This window comes from Medicago sativa, chromosome 4 (assembly GCF_051527215.1).
Source record: "Medicago sativa cultivar Bolivia chromosome 4, Bolivia_mono, whole genome shotgun sequence".
Lineage (NCBI taxonomy): Eukaryota > Viridiplantae > Streptophyta > Magnoliopsida > Fabales > Fabaceae > Medicago > Medicago sativa.
The window spans coordinates 97,276,608-97,290,872 of NC_140752.1; the positions used below are offsets into that span (position 1 = coordinate 97,276,608).

The window sequence follows — 14,265 nt, forward strand, 5'->3', positions numbered from 1 at the left end:
ATAAGTCTGAAAGTTCTCGATTCTAAAAGAACATTAAACAGTACAACAAAAATAGTTGATCTCGAAGTGTATGTAGTTTCAGTAAGAGTATTTTTTTTTTTTTTGACAAAAAGTAAGGAGTATGTTTGACGAGACAAGAATATATGCAAGTTTAAACTTGTTTTGAGTTTATTATTATTTATGTTTAGAGTTGGTAATAAAAAAAAATATTGTTTAAGCAAACACAAAAGAATAAAAAGCAGTACACTTTTTTTTTGACAAAAAAAAGCAGTACACTAGAATAGAAAAAAAAAAGTCAAGAACATTCAACTGTGTTACAACAAACACAATCAACAAGAAGAAGCAACCATGTTTGAACTAGAACGCGATCTTAGAGAAAGATGGAGGAGCTTGATCACCATGCAGGAAGAAGAAGGTGCTTCCGTTGCCGTAGTAAAAGGAGAGAAGAACGGCGATGAGGTATGTACTATATGTATGGCAAGCTTGTGCTGGCAATCTTTACAAACACGTAAGTAATAAGTAGTAAAGGAGTATTTTCAGATTTTCATTTGCAATTTATGATCTCACATTAATTCTCATTTCCTTTTTTAACTTTATTTATTTTCAATTCCTTGATATTTGGGATTGATTAATGATTAGTCATGCTGCCATTATTTTCATTGTTTCTTTTGTTTATAACTTTGAATCCTTTATTATCGCAATCATGCTGCCATTATTTTCATTGTTTCTTTTTTTCATTTTCATTTAGATTATATATTATCTATTCACTTTTTGTCATACTCATGCCTTTCTTGCATATTATTTATTAATTAATTGGCGATTATCATTGCGAGATCAAATGTTGGCTGATCTGTAAATAGTAAGCCTGAGTCTTGAGGTCTACCAATGACGGTTTTTAAGGCTTCATATGTGCAGATTTAGATTCTTCCACTTGAAAATTCTCTCAACGATCAAACATGAGAGAGAGAGAAAATGAGAATTAAATTATAAAGAAAAGTGGTTGTTGTATTTCAATTTTGGAGATTGAAAATGGGAAAAAAATGAGAGAATTTTCAATGGAAAGAATCCAAAGCCCATATGTGCTTTGATTATTATTTATCAGTGATCCTAAATTTTAAACAATCTTTGACATGAGAGAATGAGAAAACGAAATCTAAAGTAACTTAATTAGCTAGAGAGCAAAAGGGTAAAGATGAGTTCAGAGTTGAGAAATGGCAACAGAGCACATTTATCCTTTAATCAAAAGTTCAGTATCTTTTTTTTTTTTTTTTTTTTGTTCAAATCAAAAGTTCAGTATCTATTTGGTGAACAACACTGCCAAAGTCCACACAAAAAATTTGTTGAGGCTTTTTATTTGTCACCTTCAAATAGGCTCTATAATATAATATTGGTTTTAGGGAGCCCATAATATGGTCCTTAATTTTAATGGTCCACCAATGGTCTCCTTTAATTGACCTTCTACAGCAGGTTTCAATATTTTTTCATGGTCCCACATAGTAATTTTTTTAAAATACTCCCTCTGGTCACTATTATAAGCAAAAATCAACTTTTTATGTTCATTCAATAAATGATGTATTTGGTCAATAATGTAGACCAAATACATCATTTATTGAATGAACCTAAAAAGTTGATTTTTGCTTATAATAATGACCGGAGGGAGTAGAGTATATATGATTACTTTTATGCCCTTCTATAATCTGTATCCTCCTCTATCACTCTCTTAGTTCATCGACTCCTTCCTTCTTCTTCTTGTATGTCTTATCCACCTTCATCTCCACACCCAAAAAAAAAAAAAAAGAGAAATCATGGGATCTATGAAAGAAATTAACTACCATCGGTGCTTATTATTTTAAGAAAAACAAGAAAATTTGTTTACATAAAATGTACTCCGTTAATATAATTTGTCACCATTAATATAATTCTAATTCTACGAATTGAATTCTTGACACCAGCTTGACCCAGTTTGGTCATGGCAACAACAAAGTTGGCAAAAAATATTTTGTTACTACTAGCAAAAGCATGTTATGCAGCTTTGGACTTTGAATTGATGAAGAGGACTTGATTTGAGGTGAAAAAGCTCTTCCCCTTCTGTTGGTTCACTCCCGGATGCGGTCACACAATAAGTTTTTTTTTTGAAAGGTCACACAATAAGTTGTTTAGTGCAAATAAATTTAGAATTTTTGAACGAGATGAAATTAATTTGCAGATTAGCGCTTCATCCAACAAATATGTTGATGCCGAGATTTGGGGTTTGTTAATCTTCTCATGGAATTTGGGGGTGAGAGTGAGATCGGCATTCTTTGAAATTTTTTTGTTGAGAAAAACCACACCTTAATACTCACTTTACCAAGAATATTTTTTCGGGGCACTTTACCAATGATTAAATATAATTTTTTTTTCCTTTTTAGAAACTGGTAGTAGCAGTTAAGATAAAAGGGTCCATTGCCGGACCTTAAAAATATGGGTCCATATTAGGGGTGTCCTTGGTTTTAAGTTTATTGTCATTGATTCAAATATTTCCTTCTATTCTATAAAGCACGGACACCCTCTACGATTAGACGTGTCGCGGTGTCCGACACATGTCAGTATTCTATCTTATTATAAAACTTTTTTTAATAAAATAAATTGCTTAAGTTAGATGCATATGTATGTATTTTGATTTTAAATTTAGATATTTTTTATAAATAAATTAATATATAGATAGTGGTGTCGGTGTCCTATGTTTTTTACATTAGTGGTGTCGACGTGTTCATATCAGTGTCGTGTCACGTTTCCGTGTCGGAGTCCATGCTTCATAGATGCAGGCCCGGCCCTGAGGGGGTGCAAACAGCTCAACAGAGCTGGGCCTCCCTCATCCATGGGCCTCAAATTTTATTTTAATACTCACTAGTATTACTGCCCTCCAATTTTTTTTAATACCCCCAGTCATTTTATGTCCTCTTGTTTTAGCCTTTTAGGTCTATTAGAATTAGGTCCTCTTGCTTTTGGTGTTAGGTGGGGGTTCCTCATGTATACGGTAGTCATTTTCACCTTTGGGTGTATCGCATATATACGGCACCTTGTATTTATCTTTTAAAAAATATAAATAGAACATTGCTCTTTTAAAAAAAATACGTTTTGATTTTATCACTGGTCTCTTTTCATTCCAAGAGGCGAGCCTCCGAATTCTTAGGGACGGCCCTGCATAGATGTATCAATTCCAATTCACATCCAAAACCATGAGCGTATCATAATGCAACTCTTCCAAGTTTGAAATAAATTAATACAGTGAGGTCCAGTGGAGGAAACTAAAGTGATATTATAATTTACAGCTTCTGAGGTGAACTCATCAGTAACTCTTAAAGCATTAATTCATATCTGTTGATCAGTAAGTTTTTTCTTCATCTAATAACATTACACAAACCATTTTGTACCTCCACCATAATAGGAGTATCATATAAAATTGGAGAAATAATTGTGAGCAACCCCATTTGGTTTCTCTTAAAAATGGAACCAATTTTAATTAATAATTTTTGCTCTCTTCTTTCAGAAACAAACAGGAATCACTAGATAGTTACATTTTGATCTTGAGCTGAATAGTGTATTTTTATGTTTAGAAATGATGTCTCCCTTTCAAAAAAATCTCTTATCAAGGAGGCGAAAGGATGGGAATTCTGGAAATGTAAAAGATGATGAGCCAACAGAATTGATGATTCCTGCTGCTGCTCCTACACAAAAATTGAAGAGACCTGCTGCTCCTCTTGGCTCATTATATCGGTACCAATCCTTCTTTTTGTTAGATGCCTTTTTCTTTTTAGATATCAAATATATTTTTTAATAATCAATCATAAAATGCATTTTGCGTTTCAAATTTTTTCTACCTTTTATTCTGAATGACCATTTTGGCTTCACTATATATATTTGACCTATGTAAATGCAATATGACATGTTTTAAACCTAAAAAATTGATGGATAAAGTTTTCTTTATCCTCTCTCTAATGCTTGTCATTATAATTGAAGAATGAAAACTGGTTTAAGGTTTTATGCCTAATGAACGAGATTTTTGAGAAGCAATCTGGTTTCCGTCCATTTATTAAGATCTTGAATGTGAGTATGCAGTCCACATAACACCACCAAATTTACAATATGATATCGGCCTTTTTTGCTTCACATATTACCTGCCTGTAATTCTAACGTTTTATAATGTGATATAGTCATTATTAATCTTGAAAGCCACCTACGTTTTCTGACAATTGCCTTTATTTCTGTTGCCTCAAATTTTACAGCCTCGTCTTCTTTATTCGTGTGGTTGTTCTTGCACTGTTTCTGTACTGGAGGATCACACACGAAATTACCGATGCAATCTGGTTATGGAGAATGTCTATTATTGTTTCTGAAATATGGTTTGCTTTTTCTTGGCTTCTCTATCACTTTCTCGAATCACCAAGTCCTGACAATCCTACAGGAAAGTCTGATCTGCCTGGCATAGACGTCTCTGTCTCAACTGCTGATTCTGAGAAAGAACCACCGACTGTTTCATCAAAGTGACGTGGTGATACTTAGTTCTAAGGCCACCAATTGATTTTAAGGCTGCGAATGATTAGTCAATGTAGTTTTATGAGGCAATCATATAAAAGAAATCAATAATTACTTTCACGCTGATCACGCTGAAAAGTGTTCAATAACACTTACATTCATTGCATATTACATCCATATTTGGACTAGTCATCCAAATATATTCACAAAACATACCCTACAGTTAAGCAGAGGCAATCTTAGAAGTACCTATAATTTCTAAACATATTTGATGAAATCATCTTTATGAACCTTATTGTTAAGGAAAACCTAACACTAACAATTTAACATACTCATGAATTTCATTCTTGAGTATGAACTATGAAGCCTTTTCTTAACAAGAACTTAAATCCAAATTTGACCCTTCTGCAGCATCATCAATAGAAAGAGTGCGATTTGGAATTCTTCCAGAGCTAACGGGCGCCAAGAATGTTTTGAAAAACGTTGGCTTCCATCCCACTTTCCAAGTGCTCATGGTTCTGCTCCTTGTAGGGCTACTAATAGAATATGCAGTTGCAGCCATCCTCATCTTCTCAATCAAAGCTTCAGTATTTACCTGTTCTGACAAAATCTCCTCTAGTTGTCTTGTACCAATCACCAACTTCACTTTCCACACACCATTCTTAGCTGATGGCAACACTTCAAGAGCCGAACCATTCGACAGATTCTCCACGTAATCACACGCTGCAACATGCACCGAGCTCTTTACAATCTCATCATTCCTATTCTTCAACCCTGCATCTGATCTTTGAACCAGCTCTTGTTCAGAAACTCCATCACTAAAGCTAGTTTTCTGATCTGGTTGTACCTCCTTCAAGGGAAGAAGATAATAGAGAAGACCGTAGCTTAAGCTCTCTTGGTCTGATAATGGTGCCGACACATGACCTTGGCGAAAAACACCATAACCCGGGCGATTTTCAAGGACTTGTGCAACTGTTTTGGGACCTTTGAATTGTAAAATTGAACCACTATCACATAGAATTCTGATAGAGTGATGGCATTCACCAGTGGTATCCTTGAAAGAACAATTTCCCATTTGATAAATTTCAGTGATGAATGTTTCAATTTTCAGTTGTTTTGCTGCTGTTTTATAACATAGAAGACAGAGCTATGTTCTCAAAGTTGATTTATATTGTAAGTTTGAAATCTATCGTGTTCGGCAAAAACTTGTCCTTATAGTGTCATGGCACGTTAGTTACCGTCCTGTTTTAGATTGTTTATTTTTGTTTATCTTAGAGGTGCTCACGTGAAATTGGACCGTTGGGGATTTGGTATGACAATTGAAAAACGTTGGATTTTTGTGATAACAACTACTGATCCAAAGGGAAAACAACAGAATGATAGGTAGATTCTCAAATTTAATATTAACAAACAATAGCATATATTTCAAATTTCAGCGCCAGAGGCTCTGCATCCACCTATGCTTTCTGGTGCTATTATTCAATTTCATTTGAACTGCTAGGGACAATCCTGCCAAGGCCGGTCCCAAGCCCGGGTAAAATGGAGAGGGTTGTGTTAGGCCTCGACAGCCAACGTAAAACTTTGTCGAATCTCTATGACATGGACCAAATACGAAATAGTGTGAATGCTAGGTCGTTGCCCGGAAGCAACGCGCTGTATGGCTCGAGTACAGTGTCAAATGAGCAAGGGCCGCTGCATCGCCGCCTGGATGTAGTGAAAAATAAGCAAGGGTTCCCACATCTTCGTGAACGGGTGCGGGTAAAGAAGCTAGTTCATGAGAGTAGGATTCGTTTTGGAACTTGGAATATAGGTACTCTTACGGGTAAATCTATGGAAGTAGTAGACACTATGACTAGGAGGAGGATTAACTTTATGTGCCTACAAGAAACTAAGTGGGTGGGGAAAAAGGCGAGAGAATTAGATAGTTCAGGATTTAAGCTTTGGTACACGGGCGAAGTTAGATCGAGAAATGGGGTAGGCATCATTGTGGATAAGGAGTGGAAGAAAGATATTGTGGATGTTAAAAGGATAGGAGATCGGATTATAGCCTTAAAGTGTGTAGTGGAACAAGACACCTTTAACGTAATTAGCGCTTATGCACCTCAGGTAGGACTAGAAGAACACCTTAAAGTAAAGTTTTGGGAGGAGCTAGAAGGATTAATTCAGGATATTCCATTAGGAGAAAAGATTTTTCTAGGAGGGGATTTGAATGGGCATGTAGGGAGGGTTTTGAGAGGTTTCGAGGGCGTGCATGGGGGGTATGGTCTCGGGGAGGTAAATGCGGAGGGAAATTCCATCTTAGATTTTTCATCGGCTTTTGATCTTACAATAGCAAATACGTGTTTTAGGAAAAGAGAGGAGCATCTCATCACTTACAAGAGTGGGGCCTCTTGTTCTCAGATCGATTTCTTTCTCATTAGGAAAACAGACAGGAAGACCTGTTTAGACTGTAAAGTCATACCGGGAGAGGGCTTAACTACCCAACATAGAGTAATGGTGATGGATGTAAGGGTTAAGAGGAAAGCAAAGAGAAGAGACCGTAGCGGGGCTCCGCGAATCAAGTGGTGGCATTTAAAGGGTGACAAACAAAGGATATTCCAACACAAGATATTAGAGGGAGGTTTCAGGCAACCACATGGAAGCGCTAATGATATGTGGGAGAGGATGGCTCATGAGATTAAGAAGGTGGCAAAAGAGACATTGGGAGAATCTAGAGGTTTTGGACCTAGGGGTAAAGAATCTTGGTGGTGGAATGACAGTGTTCAGAGTAAAGTTCGGATCAAGAGAGATTGTTTTAGAGATTGGTCTAAGTGTAAAAATGCCGAAACTTGGGATAAATATAAGATAGCTAGGAAAGAGGCTAAGAAGGCGGTGAGCGAAGCGAGAACTCAAGCATTTGAAGGATTATACCAATCTTTAGGTACCAAGGAGGGGGAGAAATCTATATATAAGCTTGCGAAGGGACGAGAACGAAAGACAAGAGACCTGGACCAAGTGAAGTGTATTAAGGATGAAGAGGGTATAGTTTTGGTGCAAGAGAGAGATATTAAGGATAGATGGAAGAAGTATTTCCACAACTTATTTAATGAAGGATATGAGATCTTACCAGACTCTAACAGGTTAGACATCAGAGAGGAGGACCGAAACTATAACTATTATCGTCGGATTCAGGAGCACGAGGTGAAAGAAGCGTTGAAAAGGATGAGTAATGGCAAGGCAGTTGGGCCGGACAACATACCTATCGAAGTGTGGAAAAGTCTTGGCGATAGAGGAATTGGGTGGCTCACAAAACTTTTCAATGAGATTATGAGGACGAAGAAAATGCCGGACGAGTGGAGAAGAAGCACCTTAATTCCAATCTATAAGAACAAGGGGGATATACAAGATTGCGCGAATTATAGGGGAATTAAGCTAATGAGTCATACCATGAAGTTATGGGAAAGGGTAATTGAGCGAAGACTAAGAAAAGAGACTCACGTTACGGATAACCAATTTGGTTTTATGCCTGGGAGGTCGACTATGGAAGCGATCTACTTACTTCGACGCGTGATGGAGCGATATCGGACGGATAAAAAAGACCTGCACTTAGTTTTCATTGATTTGGAGAAGGCGTATGATAGAGTACCTAGAGAGATTTTGTGGAAAGCCCTGGAGAAGAAAGGGGTGAGGATTGCCTATATTAGAGCTATCCAGGATATGTACGAGGGGGCTTCGACTAGTGTCAGGACGCAGGATGGGGATACCGGAGATTTTCCCATAACAATAGGACTACACCAAGGGTCAACCCTAAGTCCTTATCTTTTTACTTTAGTTTTGGATGTACTGACGGAACACATCCAAGAGTTAGCACCGAGATGTATGCTTTTTGCAGATGATGTAGTCTTGCTTGGTGAGTCGAGGGAGGAGTTAAACGGGAGGCTAGAGACTTGGAGGCAAGCCTTAGAAGCGTATGGTTTCCACCTGAGTAGAAACAAGACGGAATATATGGAATGTAACTTCAGTAAAAGGAGAAGTGGGTCTACCTTAGAGGTGAAAGTTGGAGATCATATCATACCCCAAGTTACACGGTTTAGATATCTTGGGTCCATAGTACAAAATGACGGAGAAATAGAAGCTGATGTACATCATCGTATTCAAGCTGGGTGGTTGAAATGGAGAAGAGCCTCAGGTGTTTTGTGCGATAAGAAAGTACCACTTAAGCTGAAAGGAAAGTTCTATCGGACAGCAGTCAGACCGGCAATGTTGTATGGTACGGAGTGTTGGGCGGTTAAGAGCCAACACGAGAGTAAAGTAAGCGTAGCGGAGATGAGGATGTTGCGTTGGATGAGTGGTAAGACTAGACATGATAGGATTAGGAATGACATCATTAGAGAGAGAGTGGGGGTAGCACCTATAGTAGAAAAGTTGGTAGAAAATAGGCTTAGATGGTTTGGACATGTAGAGAGAAGACCCGTAGACGCCGTGGTAAGAAGAGTAGATCAAATGGAGGAGAGTCAGGTTAAAAGAGGTAGAGGAAGACCTAAGAAAACTATTAGAGAAACCATTAGAAAAGATTTAGAGGTCAATGAGTTGGATCCAAATATGGTCTTTGATAGAACATTATGGCGGCATTTGATCCATGTAGCCGACCCCACTTAGTGGGATAAGGCGGTGTTGTTGTTGTTGTTGTTGTTGTATTTGAACTGCTAGGGACGTTGCACTGTGCACTCCAAATAATATATAATTAAAAAGAAGCTAGACAAAATAATTTGCACAACTTTTTGTCCTATAGCATAGAAATAACGCACTTATACTCCATCCGTTTCAAAATGAGTGTCGTTTTAGGTGTTTACACACATATTAAGAAATGCAATGATTAAAAGAAAAAGAATGGTTATTTTACCAAATTATCCTTATTAACTATTGGTTAGTTTTAAAAGTAATACTTTGGAAGTAGTGCGCTGAGTATTAATTGAAGGGTACAATTGAAAAGAAAAAGTTATTATTGCATTGGAAACTGAAAGTGACATTCATTTTGAAACAAATTTTTTTTGGCTAAAGCGACACTCATTTTGAAACGGAGAGAGTATTTTTTTGCAATAATATTTGAAATGTTACTGTTGAGCTACGTATAGAGGCTACAACCAACTCAAGTAACTAATATGTTAATTTAATAGAATTGAAACTTTATTTTTCCTTGTGTTGGCGCACTTTTATGATAAGAGAAATGATATATGAACATGCATTTGGTGACAACTTTTGTGACAACTTTCTCTCTCATACTCACATTATTTTTCACTTTATCTCTCTATTGCTATGGTTTCCGTGCCAATACTACTTTTTCTTTTTAAATTACGGTTGTCAAATAAGTTGTCATCAAATAACACACCTCTTATGATAAGGATGTGAGGAATGGTTCCGAAATATGAATTATATTTGCTCGTATGTTCTGATGCATGGGGAAATGGAATTGAGTGAATATGATTTTTCGTCTTTCAATTTGTATGTACCATCAGTTTCATCCTAGATTAATCAAAATAGTCAACACATTTCTGAATTATAAATTTTATAATGTTCAAACAATTTTGTCCTTCCGTCAAGTCTCGCCGTTAACGGTGCTAAGTGTTACCTTAAACGCTGACGTGGAGTTCCAAGTAAGCTTCCACATGGACGAATTTGATCAAAATTTTTGATTTTTTTTGAATTTTTTTTTAAATGAAACTCATTACAAACGGTCACACTGTCAAATCGATCCATAAACTTGCCCATAAATTATGTCACTCGCTGTCAAATTGATCCCTAAATTATTTATCTTAATTATCAAACCTATCTCTTGATATTGTCAACTTCTTTGAGACAATCAAGTTTTACTCCAAGTCCAACAAATGGTTAAGTGTTTCTTTTCAAACCCGATGGTGAAGATGGAATCGAAGCAGAATACATGATGCAACATAATAGTTAAAAATCAAAGGAGGATTTAGAATCTGAAGATGGTAACTGGTAAGTGTGGAATAGATTAAAGTCATCACTTCCTCCAAAATTCAAAGTTCTTACAAGAAGCAAAAGAGAAGCTTAGAAGAAAATTGCAATATAACAACTGGAATTAATGGAAATGAAGCTGATCATAATTCTATCATTTACAATAGTTGTTGATAAGAAATATGAAAGAAAGGCTAATCATCAATTTCATCTTCAACAGTACTCCCTCCGTCCCATTTTAAATGACCTAGTTTAAAAATGTGTACTATTCATGTAACATGCTTTGACTATATTTTTCTACTAATATATAATGACAAAATTATAGCATATAAGATGTTGTTAGATTCGTCTCGATGAATATTTTCAAAATATTAAATTTTCATAATTTTTTCTACTAGATAATAATAGAAATTTAAGTTTAAAATTGTGCATTGACATACGTGCGAGAGTCAACTAGATCATATATTAAGGGACAGAGGGAGTATCATTCAAGCACATCACACAAGTTTCCTTTAGCTTCACACATTCACTTCTCAGTTCTCACTTCACCAATCAGAAGAATTTGGATCCTTTAGAGCTGCTGCATGGTGTTATAGTTGTAAAGACTGTTAGATTTAGAGAAAACTTCAGCTAACACCAAGGTTCACTCAATCTATTAAGAACCCCTTTATATATTTAGTCAATTTATGTGTAGACTTAATTTAGCCACTCTATAACCGTAACAAACATGTAGAGGAGTCCTACTTATATCCCTGGTTGTGGCAAAATTTTGGATTTTGTTACATAGCCTGTCATGCACATGCTAATTATCGGCTATGAAATCCAAATCATTTATTGAAATTTATAATTGATTAAAGTCGGTCTTTTAATAAGAACCAAACAAATACCACAACACAACGTTGCATAAGACGAACAACACGACGTCACACTCATGTAATGAAATCACAAGAGAGAAAAAAACTTAACTATATATAAAAATCACTTATTTAAATTAAAATGAAAACAGGAAAATAAAGAGAAATAATTTCACATAAAAAAAAAAAATTTAACCCCAAAACACTCCTTCAATAAAAACAAATAAAAGAGAGAATAGAAAGACAAAAGTAAAGCCGACTTGGTAAAGAAGAGAACTTAATACTCTCCTATATTATGAAGCAAGGAAATACGTTAAAAAATAACTAAAATTAGGAAATACGTTAGGAAATGAAAAGGATAAAAGAAAAAAAATGGAAACAAATATGTATAAGGCTTTGGTCTGAAATCACAACACGCACGCAGATGCAGTAGGACCAAACCGGACAAAAACATTCCGCTGGATTTGTTCGCTAGTCCACGTAAGTAACACACCTGCCAGACGATTATCTTAAGGCCTGCATGTTTCCTACCCTCATTATCACTCTCTATCTATAGTTTTTGACTTTTTGTCCAATCTAAACTTAACCAAATGGATAGTGCTCTATCAAAGCCACATAAATTTTATTTCTCACACTCCACCACGCCTGTATCAATCTTAAATTTGCATTACAATTATCACATTATCTTCACATTAGTTTTTTACCCACACACTGCAGTCATAGACAATAATTTTGTAATTTGCTATGCTATTTTTCTCTTAAAAAACACTACAATTTCATAAAAACAATTTGGTAAAATTAGCATCTATTTCTCTAACAGATATCATATTAGGATTTGATTTATGTCTAACTTAATCCCTATAAAAACCAGCACTATCCACCACTAATAACACATTAATGTCATGTCATATACATCCAATGTCGATTCTTATCACATCAAGATTAGATTAAGATTGGAGTTTTGTTAATGAATGTTCTTTAAAGATTTTAAAATAAAAATTAGTTTATCAAAAAATGTTCAATATTTTAATTTCTAATGTATTGATTGCATAAATTTTCATAAACTATCAAGATCAAATATATATTTTTTCAAAAAAAGTAAGATCAAATTAAGGTGAACCGATTGAAATGATAGCAATAACCTAATATCATATGGTCCTGCAAAGCTTTAATAGATTATGATATTATTTCAAATTTTGGATCTAGCCTAACTCAAAATAATTATTGATTGGAAAATATGAACCACATGTTATAAAAATATCATTAAATTGACAAATATATTTTGTCTATTATTGATAATTGCTCATCGATTTAATTAATTTATTATAGTCAATGACATAAATAAGTGTATGCATGCTATATATTTGTTTAATTTTTGATTGGACAAAATATGAGTGACTATAGAAATTCCAACCTATATTTCTTTTATATACTTAGTACTAATGCATATATGGATTATATGTGAGTGAACATTTTAGCGAAACTCACAACCCACTCTATCCTTTTGGCATTTGGAAAACAACACAAGAGGAAATGGGGTGTGCTAACTCTAAACGTATAGAAGCAACCGCACCCGCCGTATACCAGCCACCACCGACGAGTTTCGCGGTGTTCGACATAAACGCCATCGAAGAGCCATGGCTAAAACACCTCAACAACACCAACAACACCATCTCCCAAGAAGAAAAACCTGCTCTACCTCCTCCTATTCTCCACATCCTGGATGCTACTGAAAAATCTCCTCAATCATGGGATGAAGTTAGCAAAACACTCCAACAACTCAAACCCGCTGTTCAACAACTTCCTCAACCAACACCACCATCACCACCGTCATCACCACCATCGCAACAACCACAACCACCACGTAAGGTTGCTTCCTTTCACACACTCGAAGAGTTAGATGCAAAGTCAAGCAGCCCAAAGAAGAAAAACGAGTCCCAGTCACTAAAACCACCACAACCACAATCTCAACCAACGAAGAACGTTGTTGATGTTGGTTCAGTGAGGACATTAAAACCATCTTTGTCATCATCAAAACTGAAGGATAACATATTCATACAACGAGACATACTAGAGAAACAAAAGGAAGAGAAAGAATCGAATTTCGAGAGAATAGAAAGATTAAGGAGGGACCCACTAAGCAACTATCCAGAAAAATGTCCACCAAATGGAAACGACGCCGTAGTAATATATACAACATCGTTGAGAGGTGTAAGAAAGACGTTTGATAACTGCAACAAAGCAAGAGACTTATTGGAGAATCATAGGGTTGTGTTTGATGAGCGTGACGTGGCACTTCATGGAGAGTTTTTAAAGGAAGTGAAGGAGTTGTTATTATCGGAGGAAGAGTTAGGGGTTGGTGTGGTCTTGCCAAGGGTGTTTGTGAAGGGTAGGTATTTGGGTGGGTTGGATGAGTTGATGGAGCTTAATGAAACGGGTCGACTTGGGAGGATATTGAATGCGACACGTGTGGAGAGAGGTGTTGGAAGACAAGGGTGTGGTGGATGTGGTGGGGTTAGATTTGTTCCTTGTTGGGATTGTGGTGGGAGTTGTAAGTTGGTTACTGCTGGGGGTGAAATAAGGTGCCCCAAGTGTAATGAGAATGGGTTAGTCCATTGCCCTACTTGTCTTTAATTAATTTCATGAGTTTCAATACTTGTTTCTTGAGTTCTTGTTGTAATATTAATTCATAGTATACTCACTCATACTATTACTGTTTTATTCATAAATAAAATACTATTCTCAAGTGTATACGTTGAACATGTTTGTAATTTCATCTGATTATGGATTATGAATGACTTATCTATTCCTGCCTTTGAAATTTATCATCAGTACCTCTATTTAGTGGTGGTACTAGAGAATATGTTATACCAAATTCACGAAAGTATTGTGTTCATTTTTAAGAGAATATAGGACACCTTTAATGTCTTTTCTATCT

The 14,265-nt window shown here is 35.9% G+C and overlaps 3 protein-coding genes across 4 annotated transcripts; 2 read left to right on the top strand and 1 right to left on the bottom strand.

The window, feature by feature from the left end:
* The first annotated feature begins 274 nt into the window (after nt 1-274).
* Nucleotides 275-5,619, top strand: LOC146934340 (cellulose synthase-like protein D3). 2 transcript variants are annotated; one of them, XM_085706219.1, is made up of 3 exons: nt 275-459; nt 3,597-3,756; nt 4,266-5,619. In XM_085706219.1, the coding sequence occupies exons 2-3, from the start codon at nt 3,599-3,601 to the stop codon at nt 4,525-4,527; spliced, it is 420 nt and encodes a 139-aa protein (XP_085562345.1). In that variant the 5' UTR covers nt 275-459; nt 3,597-3,598; the 3' UTR covers nt 4,528-5,619. The 2 variants fall into 2 exon arrangements, with proteins under 2 accessions (XP_085562345.1, XP_085562344.1); XM_085706218.1 differs by lacking the exon at nt 275-459 and having other exon boundaries at nt 2,812-3,756.
* Nucleotides 4,611-5,728, bottom strand: LOC146934341 (uncharacterized). Its single transcript, XM_085706216.1, has one exon. It carries the CDS (start codon nt 5,588-5,590, stop codon nt 4,889-4,891), a length of 702 nt encoding a protein of 233 aa, XP_085562342.1. The 5' UTR covers nt 5,591-5,728; the 3' UTR covers nt 4,611-4,888.
* Nucleotides 5,729-12,784: 7,056 nt separating this feature from the next.
* LOC146934342 (Glutaredoxin family protein) lies at nt 12,785-14,148 on the top strand. The gene has a single exon (XM_085706220.1). The coding sequence runs from the start codon at nt 12,861-12,863 to the stop codon at nt 13,959-13,961; it is 1,101 nt and encodes a 366-aa protein (XP_085562346.1). The 5' UTR covers nt 12,785-12,860; the 3' UTR covers nt 13,962-14,148.
* Nucleotides 14,149-14,265: the final 117 nt, after the last annotated feature.

Bases quoted from the DNA above. Each gene is read 5' to 3' on its own strand.
- LOC146934341 (XM_085706216.1), bottom strand. From the start codon at position 5,590: ATGGGAAATTGTTCTTTCAAGGATACCACTGGTGAATGCCATCACTCT.
- LOC146934340 (XM_085706219.1), top strand. From the start codon at position 3,599: ATGATGTCTCCCTTTCAAAAAAATCTCTTATCAAGGAGGCGAAAGGAT. The intron at 3,757-4,265 runs GTACCAATCCTT...CAAATTTTACAG, and splicing joins CCTCTTGGCTCATTATATCG to CCTCGTCTTCTTTATTCGTG.
- LOC146934342 (XM_085706220.1), top strand. From the start codon at position 12,861: ATGGGGTGTGCTAACTCTAAACGTATAGAAGCAACCGCACCCGCCGTA.